Source organism: Thunnus thynnus, chromosome 11 (assembly GCF_963924715.1).
Source record: "Thunnus thynnus chromosome 11, fThuThy2.1, whole genome shotgun sequence".
NCBI lineage: Eukaryota > Metazoa > Chordata > Actinopteri > Scombriformes > Scombridae > Thunnus > Thunnus thynnus.
Window position 1 is genome coordinate 15,166,182 of NC_089527.1, and position 12,838 is coordinate 15,179,019.

At 40.5% G+C, this 12,838-nt stretch overlaps 1 protein-coding gene across 1 annotated transcript in view; it reads right to left on the minus strand.

The window, feature by feature from the left end:
• LOC137192539 (receptor tyrosine-protein kinase erbB-4-like) overlaps window positions 1-12,838 on the minus strand; it is a 351,735-nt gene that overhangs the window by 124,870 nt on the left and 214,027 nt on the right. The window contains exons 4-5 of the mRNA XM_067603312.1: window positions 3,353-3,484; window positions 50-115 (exon numbers count right to left, since the gene is read on the minus strand). Of these exons, the coding sequence (XP_067459413.1) occupies window positions 50-115; window positions 3,353-3,484 (198 nt within the window). The remainder of the gene's footprint in view (window positions 1-49; window positions 116-3,352; window positions 3,485-12,838) is intronic.

The following is a 12,838-nucleotide window of genomic DNA, read 5'->3' on the forward strand; positions in this document are numbered from 1 at the left end:
AGGAAGCCAAAAACAGATCATCTTCAGCTAATAATAGTAATGTACTTACAGCTTTGACACTGGTCCTCTTTGGGTCCCCAGCAACGACCATTACAGGTACGATGGCACTTTTGACCTGCACATAATGTCAGGGAAAGAGATGATTGGCATTTCCAATGGCAACTTAATCACAAAATATGATCAGTATCCATATTAGCTTAATCTTAAAATGTGTGTGCCTTCAAGCACGCCACTGGACCCAAAATTGATCCAAATAGTGTGCGATCATGTAGCTGCTCCTTTGGCTTACTTGTAAATACCACTAAATAAACTACACATCTTTAAATACAAATGATGTGTAATGTGCAACATGTGTAGAGAACAGGCTGATAATACACACGTGTGTGTATGCTTGTGTGAATAGTGCAACACAATTAGATTTAATTGAAGTGTTGAAGATACAAGGCATCACCATACGTGTATTTCAAGCACTTTGTGATTCAATGATAATTATTATAATTAGAATTGGAAAACATAATGAACACAATCTGCAAGAAAATGCAGGCACTTGGGTAATACAAAGGACTGGTGAGTTAATTATACAACATGATGATATGTTTATTAATTTATTTACTTGAAATAACAGCTTCTATCCATTTAATGGCGTCATAGATTTATTTGCACTTGTTCAACATTGACATCAAGTAAAATTTAACAACATGCTTCTCTGGTATTTTTATTATTATACAAGAATGATGATGAAACTCACAGTCTTTGGTAACAACACAGCATCTTCCTAGACTTGTGTGTGCTGTCCTAGTCATAAAAACTTATCTTGGCACAGGTTGCTTTGATAAATTAAGACAATACTTTTCTGTCACTCCACTCTAAATCAGCTCAACATGAAATCCGCACACACCAGGTTGAGATAAAAGGAGTAAAGCAGCAAAGCACAGCATTATACCCTCAGAGCTCTAGCCAGTGCCTTTCTGGTGCCTTTTTGGAGGACTTAAATGACTGTCTCGTAATTGACTGCGGGGGAAGTGAGCCTGGATAAGTGCAGAAGTGCTGTCCTCTGTCCATCAGCCTCTCCAGATGAGAGCTATTAGCATTGAGACTGACTCTATTCCCCAACACGAGTCTCTCCATCTTCTACCCTCCTCTTCTTCCTCATCTGTGCCCCTCTCCATCGCATATTTTGTCTCTTCACTCCATCCCTCGACCCCTCCCTGATTCATCACTCCTCTGTGGTTCACTTTCACTTGATGCTTTTCCGCGTCTCTCTTTGTATTTTCCAGTATATCCCTCTGTGTTTCTCAGTTTCTTCAATGTGTTGCCCTCAAACTAGCACTTTCACAATGTTAGAAAGAGAGGTCAACAGCCTTGACTATATGAAAAGCAGCCTACAAACAAGATAATAGTATAAATGCCAGCCAGCCATAAGAGGTTGTCTAAAAGTGCCAAGTGTGCAGAGACTCTGCTGCACTTAGCTATATCTCTGTTCTCCTCTGGGCCTGGCGCCCTGTGAAGTCAAGCCAAAGAGTTTTCATTTAGTGTCCAAGGTCTTCACTATCTCAACTTATAAATTCTCAGTGACCTAGAATAAACCTGTCCCACCCCTCTTCCTGCACCATAATCTTTTACAGCTTTTTTAAAACAGTCCCTGAAGGTTAAAATGTTGAGAATGCCGCCATACCAGGGCTGGTGGAGGGCAAAAGACAGATGGGGGGGGGGTTCAACTAAATCAACAGGGCATGGATTTCAAATTATTGTCTTGTTTTTGAAAAGAAACCAGTAAACACAACAACATTGGCACAAATAAGTCAGACGTAATGACAATGTAAAGCTTGTGTCTCCCAAAAGAATGATGCGGAGATTACGTTCTCAATAGTGGATTACGGGTTTGGAGACCCCTTGAACTTTTGGCGGAGTCCCATGAGGACTTGCACGTGAGTAAGGGTCGATCAAGGGGTAAGGGGACCGCAGGGAGGAGGTTGATTGAGCAGAATATCAATGCTTTGGGCTGCAAATCTGCATAGGAGCCTTCAGTGAGTGTTGTGAGAGGAAATCCAAGGACATATGCAGAGAATGTCTTTTTATCTTTTACATAATGATAATTTTGTATTTGTAGACAAACAAGGTGAGACGGCTTAAAGAAAATTAAAAAAACAACAACAGATTTAAATGCCAAACAGCTTGAGCACTAAATTAATAACAAATGGAGAGTGTGTTAAGAGTGTTAAGTCAGTGAATGAGCAGAACAGGGTTAGAGTAGGTGACTTATTTAATCTTTACGTCCCTGACAACCACCTCAAACATCATCTCCCTAACCCTTAACAGATTGCAGTATGTTTATTTCACCCTAATAAATCCCCTCATAACTCTAAGTATTCATTAACTTGTCTACCAGCTGGCTACAGTGGGGCATTAATGTTATATGAGCGAGCAGTCACTGTAGATTGTTCTGGTTCGCAGACTGACAGAATGGGGTCACAGGGTAATTTTGTGATGACAATGTTTTGCTGCTCACACTTGGTCACTTATTATGAATGGAGCGGGGTACGATGTAGGGGCTCTTTTGGGCTATTTTCCTTGTCACAACTTACTGACCCCTGTTGCTTTACAAAAGATTTCTCAGAGAGTAAAAAAGTACGGATGTATATACTATATACTACCATACTAGACTTTAAGTCGTCTCAGAATCCAATTAATTTGAGTTCCAGCAACCTTCATGTAGGACTGGCTGTGCTTTCAAATTAGTCATCACATCTGTAATCATGAGCTATCCTCATTAGCAAGGTACACTGCCACAACTACTGTACCATTTTAAAGTCAAGAAATAAATGAAATGGCAGGTGGGAGAAATTATGGGATGCAAGAAATTGTCAGTGTTGGAGGAGAAAAAAAGAATTAGAGTTTGAACTGGGTGGGAGGAATGTAGAAGTGATGAGGTTGTGTCAGGTGCACAACTTGCCATTAAAATAATCAAGAAATGTAACAACTACAGAACCTAAAACCTCATTGGTTTATTGAGTACAGTGGAAATTACAGAAACTCTGAACAGTTCACAATCAACTCTTTACTGTCAAAAAAGACCCAGTTGAGAAATGAGGACCAACTTATGTCAGGACCTAAAGGTTGTGGGTTTGATTGCCAGATCACCAGAGTAAATCTTGGTGAGAAAAATGAAAGAGCTAAACTCACCTCAATTCCTGAGGTGCCCTTAACTTCCAACTTTTACATTCAACTGATCAGAGTGTGGTTGTACTGTGCAGCATTCAGGTGTGAATGTGTGTAAATGAGTGTGTCCTAAAATAAAAGGTCAAATCCAAATAATTTTTTCTCATACATGTGTGCTTGCTTGGTTACTTACACATGACACTGCTGTTGGTGGGCACCACCAAAGAATGGGTCCGTGGATTTTTGACAATGTCCTGCCAATGGATGGTGTCTGCATGACACAGGAACCTGTTCCGGTCAATGTACACACCTCCACTCAGGATCTCTGTGGAGAAGATAGAGAGCACACACTCAATATGGATTTACAAAGTTTTCTGGGTACTTAACTGTTTCTGCCTGAAGGACACACACTAATTCAGAAATCATGCTATCAGGCTCCTTTTTAACCAGGCTTACAAGTTCCACAGACATGGCTAGACACTACATGTTGAAGTCAAAATCATTAACATCGCTGAAGAAGTGTGGTTGAGGCAGTTTTATCATTTTCTCTCCATCTGAGGGCAAGAGCAGGGTCGGGATTTAGGGGGAGCAGCTAACCTTGGGACACACATCTGATGATGGTTGTTGTCATAAGGCAGACAGGATGAAGCCATGTCATATCACTGTTATTACAACCTCTGATCTTTTTCCATTTTGTTGTTTTTCCTCTTCTTTCTCTTCCCACGCTGCGAGCAGACAGAATCAGTTATGCCCCACTACCATCACAACCCTAAATCCATCTGGGATTTAAGCTCCGGTAAGGCACAACAGCTCCAACAAGTTTGTAATTTTATATTATATCTAGGTGGTGGAATAAAAGACAAATATCTTCCCATCATAATATGTATTACCTTGCTGAACCAGACTTGGAGCAAAAGTTGATTCCATTCACCCACCTACCCACCCACCCACCCACCCACACACACACACACACACACACACACACACACACACACAGTCTGTTGAATGATTTGAATGGTGGTTCCGATTATTGTTGTGTAGGACTTTAGAGAAAGCCTAATCCTGACTTTTGTGTGAGAGAGACAGAGTGGTGAAGAAAGAGAGACAAAAAAGATGGGAGAAAGCCACAGAGGGATGGATAGAAGGAAAGACAAAGTGAAGCCCAGTAGCAGATTTGCATTATTTACAGAGCCTGTGTGTTCTCTATCTTCCTACGAACAGATTACTGACACAGGGCTAAAAACCGATGAGACACATAATCATATACGAGGCACCCTGCCAGCACCACACAGAAACGGCAAAATACAATATCATCCCACAAAGGCCCGATTAAATGATACTCCTTGGATAATAGGTGGTAGGTATTACCTGCAAACCCCTCCCCATCCCCCAACCTCAGCTCTCCCTCTCTATCTTTCTGCATGTGTGGTGGGAGTTAGGGAGAGAAATTAATCCTGCCTCTCACCACAGGAGCAATATCGCTAGGCTAGGAGGAGGCCACGTCTCAAATTCAAATTGTTTGCACAATGGGATGCTGCTGGCAAACTGGGGCAATGGACAAACCAGCAGACAAAGCAATGACAAAAACGCCGGCAGGACATCTCGATTCTGGTTAAGCAAGATACATTCACATCCTCTGGGTATTCACCTTCATCCTGGCTGGTCAGATTGTAATTGGTGCCGAAATATATCAAATTCAGGTGTAAACATATCCAAGACATATTTGGCCACATTTACATTTAAATGTAAATACCATCTCTATGCAACAGTTACTGGAAGTGCCTTCCAATAGGCTTTGAAAGTCCTTGTTAATGTATGTGTTTCCTTCATTAAAGTTTGGATTAATGAATGTCCTTAATTTAAATGTAAATAAAGAACCATCACACAAGCTGCCTGCCTCTGTCTCTGATTTATCTTCGCTTCACATCCTGAGGAAACGGTGACACATAGCAGCAATTGACAACATGATCATATGACCACAATGAGTAAAAAATTCAACCACATTAAAGTGTATTTGAAACTGATTTATTTCCTTAACCTTCAGTGACTTTTGGGGTCTATTAATTTCACTAAACATACCTTGAAAATCATTGCAAAGTCCTTGAATTCAATCATTATGTAGCTCACGCACTCAAGGGCGGAGGGGAGGGCGTTGCTTTTCTGCTCAAGACTTCCTGATCGACATTATGCAGCAGGATTTGAGAATTTGAATATTCTCAAATGAGTGTGGAAAACCTGTTGAAACTATACCTAAATTTCTGGGGTCCCTTGGGCAGAAATAGCAATGCTGTCCATCATTAATTGCACAGATAAATGTTTCGTCACATCCTTAAACATGAGCCATACTCACCAGCAGGCCACGTAGCTACAACCACAGTTATTCATGGATCTAATATGCAAATATAAACAATTGAGTTGAATTAATAAGTAACAACATAGCCAGAAATGAATTGTCAGGATTCTTGTGTGTGGTAAACAAGTGAGACGAGGTGTTTCTGACTAATTCCAGCTGGAAGTGAGGAGCATCCACTCTCAAACCCACAGAAGGCAAAAACAAAACAAAACACATTGTTCAACACTGTCACAACAAGTGACCGTCAACACCATCCAGAGGGCTTCACTGTTTGCTAATGCTTTTACACACACATGGTGCACTTGGATATGTATTGTACACATAAAACACTAATTTGAAGTGTGACATGACCAACTTCAAGACACTGGATAACAGTTTAATTGGCTGGCGCTTTGCCCGGGAAAGTTCTGGCATTTCCCATGGCCTCTGTCACAAGATATGAATAATTAACAAACACATATTACAGAATGCCTCCGAAAGCACGCAAAACTCATACAGGCTTTGCTTTCATTACATGTAAATGCTTGGCTTGCACATTTGCTGGGTGTGCAGACGGTGGCCAGGGGGAGATCAATAGTTAAATTCTGTTGTTGATTGTTTAGTGGATAGAGAAAATGTCTTAATTAGTTCGCTCACAAAGCTACAGCTCGTGTTTCCAAACTACCCCCTCCCCTCCTGCCTCGTCCCGAGAGCAACTTCTCTGAATGAGGGTATGGCTTCAAAAGGCACAGCAATCGACAATATCAGGCCGCACGACCGTTGGAGGAAAACAATATGAAATTCAGGGAGGCAGAACAAATGCATGCAGGCAATTATTTTGATGGTAAGTGCTTGTTGTGATTTTCTTTCTTTATTGCAGTGTGGGGATGAGTTTGATTAAGACTGGGAGGCAAATAGCAAACCAATGATCAGAAAAAAAGCCATATTAATGAGTTTGTGAGAGTGAATTAATAAGCGTTGTGTGGACTGTTTAATGAAGAAATATGTAGGACAAGAGAGGCACAATAATAAACGGTTGATTTGCTCCAGTGTTGGAAGACCACATTATTGAATATCCACAATAGTGTTTATTCTTCTGTATACTGAAGTAGATCCCTGTGCTGAACTACTACCATCAATACATACCACACTCAATATCTGAACTTTAGTCTTTTTCATATTGTCTGGCACAGGCAGGTGCGCAAACATGAGGAAAAACATACTGACTTGATGGATAAGTAAGAGCTAACAGTCAGCTAGATGATAGTTAAAAAGACAGAAGAGGCGGCAGGAAATTAAGAAAGACAAACAGTCAGGCAATTACAGCAGACAGACAGGTATTCAATCAGGGCGACAGAGGAGTTTCTCTTTTTCTCCATCAGTGGGACTGGGGATTTTACCCTGGGTCTCCACTGTGCTGTCTCATTGACTCTGAGAGCTTCAACTTGGTTTCGGCTCAGTGCTGCTATCAGCTCAGTGGAGCAGAGGAGAGAAACTCTGCAGGAAGATGAGGATGCATTCTGGGTCAAAGAGGCTAAATGCCGGGGCGCAGATCCCGCTGTATACCCCGCAAGCAACGCAAAGCTAAAGTTGTTGCTAGACTGCGCTCAACAGGCAGACTGGCAGGAGTGCCAAAATAAGAGACGAGTGTACATGAATAGTCTACACACGGGAGGAAGCATGCTCAAAAACACATTCATGTGCACACACTTACACACATGGCCCAGGGTTGGCAGTAATGAGTCATTATACTTGCCATGAGCATCAATTAAATTACCAGTGTGCTTTATCAGTGAGCTTGCAACCAGAAGGTCACTAATTTGAATTGTTAAAAGAGCTGGGTAAATGTGGGCGGGGAATGTCAGCACTGCTCTGCCGTCCCTCTGTAACTGCTATCATGAATCGCTTGAGTAAAACACTTTATCAGTGACTGTTTTAGTGGCAAACAACAGTAAACTGTCTGGGATCTCTGAGGTAGAATTGAGAGGAAACTACAACGAGCAAGGTGTTGCTGGGAAACACTATAGACTTTCCTGAGACTGTGCAGTTTGTCTAAATTCTAAATAGGGTTGTTAACCATTACAGTAGCTCTGTTGCTCGTCCACTTCAGCATCCCCAACTATTGATTCAGCAACAACAACAAGAAAAAAATAAGATATTCAGTAAGCAGTTCTACAGGGAAGCTCAAAGTGGTGTAACCCTTTGAACCCTTGTTTTTTTTTTGTTTGTTTGTTTTTGTTTTTTTGGTTTTTTTTTAAATTTCCTTAATTTATAGGCTTATGGCATAGTCGCTGTATGTGTTACTCAGGCATGCCATGTATTAGGCTATTCAAAAATGCCATCATTTTGCGTACTATACATGCTTTAAATTTTGTAATCTTTTTTCTTTATGTCTAGACATTTTAAATACAGCATAGATATACATATGTGAATGAATATAGGACATTGTCAGGGCTCCAGGGATCAACATTTTAAATGTTAGTAATGTCAAAAATTTAATGAGTGCCAAACAAAATATGGACACCCCATTTTCATTCATTTTATTACTCCTATTGTTTTGGTGATTGTAATTGTTCTGTATCAGCCAGCAAGGCATGAATATGTTTTGTGACATAATTCTGATTAATGTCAGGTTGTGGTTCCATGTTTTTGTTTGTTTAGCCTACGGAAAGTACCCTCACCTTGACCAAACGCTTTGCTTATGTTTCCTCCAGGAGGCTGTTTCAAAGAGCCACCGTTAAAAATCAAAACATAAACTCATTATTGTCGGTAAATTCAAGTTCAGGGTCCGCTGACATACAGTAGAGAGAGAGAGAAGCTTTGTGCAACATGTGCTCTCACCCTATGGTACCAGTAAGCTCTCTTATGCGCAGCTGTGTTAGCTTTTACACACGGTGACGTACAGGCACAGCTGTAGTTTTGAGGCTGCTGAGGATCTTAAGCCCTGCAATTTTTGTTGCCCCGCTGGATTCTAAATAACAACAACAAAGATGAATTAGCAACCTGATGGACTCTGTATGAGATCAGCCTGACTGTCCGTCATAACTAAACTAGTTACATGATGCTTGGGTTTCATGGCCAGTCATGTTGGATACTCATAGAGGATGTTCCTCTTCGCAAGTGTGTCAAACAGCGCACTGTTAAATAAGTTAATCACCGCCGGTACGTCCATTGTCAACTGACATGCAGGAGAGAGGGGGAGACAGCTGTGTGTGGCACACACTTTCCCGCTGAAGGAACCAGTAAGTTCTGATTTTGCCTTTAGAGATAAGGTGAAGTGTAGGCATAAATGAAGCTCATTAGGTAACCATGTGGTTTACAGTGAAAGAACAGATAGCCTAATGAAGTGTGTTTCTTTAGCATGCCTGGACTGAAGAAAATCCACGTGTACATTAATAAACTGCACAATAATATTGCAAACTGTAAACAAAAACAGTCAGCGTGTTTCATTTAAATTCACTCATTCATCACAGAACAAGTTGACAGCATGTTATAAAAACTAAAAGTATAATTAGCCTGTGATGCATAATAAGGTAAAGGTAGGAAACACTGTAGGTGGGTGAAAAAACAACACATTCCGTTGAGAGATAACATTCATTCACTAATAACTAAAATGATCCACTTCTGTTTCTCAAACCTGAAACATTGATCTACGATCTGATTTTGATGCGAAAATAAAACACTGATGCTTGCACTAAAAGAAATCCACTCCAGGCTGCTGACTGAATGTGGACCACTTCATATACAACAATGGTGGGATGAATGAAAGAATCACTTGATAGAGAGCCACTCCAAAAGCCCCGGCCTCGAGGAGAACCATCAGCACTGCTACTGAAAAAAAAAGAAAAAAAAAAGAAAAAAGAAAAAAAAACGCCCCCACGAACTCCAACTAATAACAACACTGATAAACAACCAACAATACGCTTTAAGAGATGACATTTCTTGTGCAGACTTTTCCAACACCGCTTACGTTGCCGCACAGCGCCGCGTCAATCACTGTGCTCTGAGTTGCTCAGTTGCCGACAGGAGATGTCAGGACAGCAAAGCTCTGCCTTTGCTCAACAAATAGGTGATATCCCCTCCCATCCATCATCTGCTGCTACTGCACAATTCCATCCTCACCCTCCAGCCCCCTCTGTTCTCAAGGAAATGCTTGCAGATTCTGAATGTAAAGTGTATGTGTGTGTCTATGTCTATGCATGCATGTGTGTGAAAGACACGAAAAAGAGGAAGAGTGATTGCATGAGTGCCTGAATTTGTCTTGCGCATTTGTGTGTATAGACATGGAAGAGAAAAAGAGAGAGAACATCAGTGTGTCTGTGGATACGGCTTTGGTGAAATTAAAAGACTGTGTGTGTGGATTTATACAATAGAAAAGAAGTCAAGAGAAGTCGTTCATGATTTCCTTAATTTTTCGATGCTTGTGGATAGATTTGGCCCTGTTGAGATGAGCTGTATAACTTGGTAACTCACAACATTATTTTAAAGGCAATGTGTGTTACCTCTTGTTGGTGTCATCAGGAGCCATGGTATCTCTTTTCATCGCTATGTTGATGACACACAGCTTTATGTGGCTGTGTCATTTGATGACAGAGTACCAATTAATGCTCTTTCTAGATGTATTTAAGATATTAGTGCCTGGATGTCACAAAACCTTTTAATGTATAAGTTATTTTTATGTTCTAAGATTCAGAGAGAGAAAGTGGCAACAATTTTAATTCTCAAGGACATACCCGTAGCCGACACGCAAGTAAATCTCGGTGTCATCTCTGACTCAGAACAAAACTTTAAGGATCATGTAGGTATGTTATCAAACTATTTCTCTTTCTGAGTAACACAGACAGTCAGATGCATACTTCAAGGCTTTACTGTTACTGTAATGCTCTCCTATCTGGCTGACATTTCCAATTAATAGGAATCTAATAACATATCAATATCAGTGTCATATTAAACAGTGAATTCCTTAATTCAACTTCTGTGTGTGAGGTGTATCTCAGCATGCATCACAAACTTTGTCAGCTCTCTAATCTCATCTCATAAGGTCAAAGGATGCAGCACCTCCCACAGGAATGCCATGCAATTTTAACGCAGTCCCCAAGCCAAATGGTGGTACCCATTCGAATGTAATTGCACTTTTATGTGTTTAACTATTGACCTGAAAAGAACAACTACATTAATTCGACTACATCAAAGTGCTTTACGAGAGGTTCACCAGAGAGATGGCAGCACTGGGATTTGACTGCCTCTGAACACACTGCGGTCAGAAGCAGTGGCGTGGGCAGTGTTTTTTTGTGTGTGTGTGTGTGTGTGTGTGTGTGTGTGTGTGTGTGTGTGTGTGTCATTGTCGGGTTGGTAGAAGACAGGGAAGAACTAGCAAAGGTTTATGAAGAGAGATGTATTATAAGACCAAAACAAATAGATGGCAGCATGTTGGGAGATTGAAAGAAAACTCAAATGGAAGAAAAAAGGAGATATTAAAGATTTTTTACATTAAAAATTGAACAGAAAGAAACATAAAGCTGCGTGTTTTCCTCCTGAGTAAATATGTACTGTGTGTATCTGCCTATTCCCATGTGCATATGTATGTGGAGGGACCTTACACATTAAATGCACATTTAATTTTCACATGATGACTGACATTCACATGCATAGCATCATGTACACAATGGAAAATTTTGGGGGGTGATGAATAGCCTCTTCCACTTCATTGCAAAAAGCTGAATTTGAAACTGTTAGTCTCACCAAGGTCTGACCTTGAAATAAAGCGTTACACTGTTACTTCATTGAAGCTAAGAGTTCTATCTTTCCCTGCCTGGCAGTCGACTGTTTGGGTGGAAAACAAGTTGTGGAGCCCCATATAAAGGCAGCTGAAAATAAGTGACATTGAGGATAAATAAAAGACAGCAGTGGAGAAGACATAAATCATCCTGAAAAGGGGTAAGAGCTGTGGATAAAACAGTAACAATAAATGGTAAAGGAGGAGATGAGAGAGGTGGCTTAGAGAGAACAGAAGAAGAAAAATAACTGCCTGGATGCACAGCAGGGGTTGTGCAAAAAAATGGTATTTGTAAAGAAACAATACATTTGACATTGGAGTACAGAAAATTATTGAGGTACTGGTATAATGGAACAATTTGTAAGGTGTGATTATCTGATAACTGCTCATTTATTTCTCAATATAACACATATACACCATTTAATTTGAATATGTAAGGAAAACACACTTTGTACTCCACCAGTGGTGCATTTCAACCTCAATATAGGTCAATTTTAGTCAAAATAATAATAATTAAACTTCATCAAAATGGACTGAATTTGTCATCAGAAAATTCTTTTGAGCTGATATTTAAAAATAAAAAAACGGATACATTGGTGAAACCTTAGTCATAAAATGAATCCTTTTTATCCTTTGTGTCACTCTGAAGGAGAATGTTGTTGAGATCTTTGCTGAGGCATAGTAGATGACATGGGGGCGTCGGCCATGGCCCCCATCCCCCAAACATACGCCTCTCCTCCACCAAGATAATTGCATTCACAGGCTGCTGATTAAATTTGGCCCATCCCTCACGCAATTGTTTCCTATGAGTCTTTATGAAAAATGGCTGAGATTTAGGGATTATGGAATTATACCCGAGCAAAGGCAAAGCATCTGCTTAAAGATGACAAGAGGAAAAAATTAAATCATGACAGAATGGTTATGGGGGAGTGTGAGGTTGCATCCTTGCTTGTTTTCAACTTAAACTGTGATAAAGCCCTGGTAATCTGAGCTTTATGGAAAGGACGGAGGAGGAGGAGGAGACATATTACAATACCTTGAGATTAGATAAATCTATGAGCAAGAAAGAAAAACAAAACAAAGCAAACAAATGAAGAAAGAGACAAAAAAGAACGACAGAAATGATTATCAGGTGGACAAACAAGTGAGTGATTAAAAAAGAGTAAAAGGACCTTCAATTGATCCTGCTGAGGGCCACTTAGCTTATCAAGGCTGATGTGTGATCAGCCTGCCAGCTGAATTAAAATGAGCCACACTCCCTGCAATGGACAAAACAAAACAGGGTCTGAGAGACAGAGAGAAAGAGAGGGAAAGATGGAGAAATTGAGGGGAGAACAAGTGTATCTTAACACAAGCATACCAAGTATGTTGGTTTTACCATAGAGGAAGCTGGCTACAGTTAGTGCATGGTTTGCTAAGACAACAACACGTCATTAGGCCTTGTTTTTCCAGGCCTGCTGAGAGACATTAACACACTACAGGCCATGGCTCCCACTTTGTTCACACAGCACTCTTACATGGCATGTGTCAGCCAAGGTGGGAAAATCCACCCACAAGACCGTATATTAAAA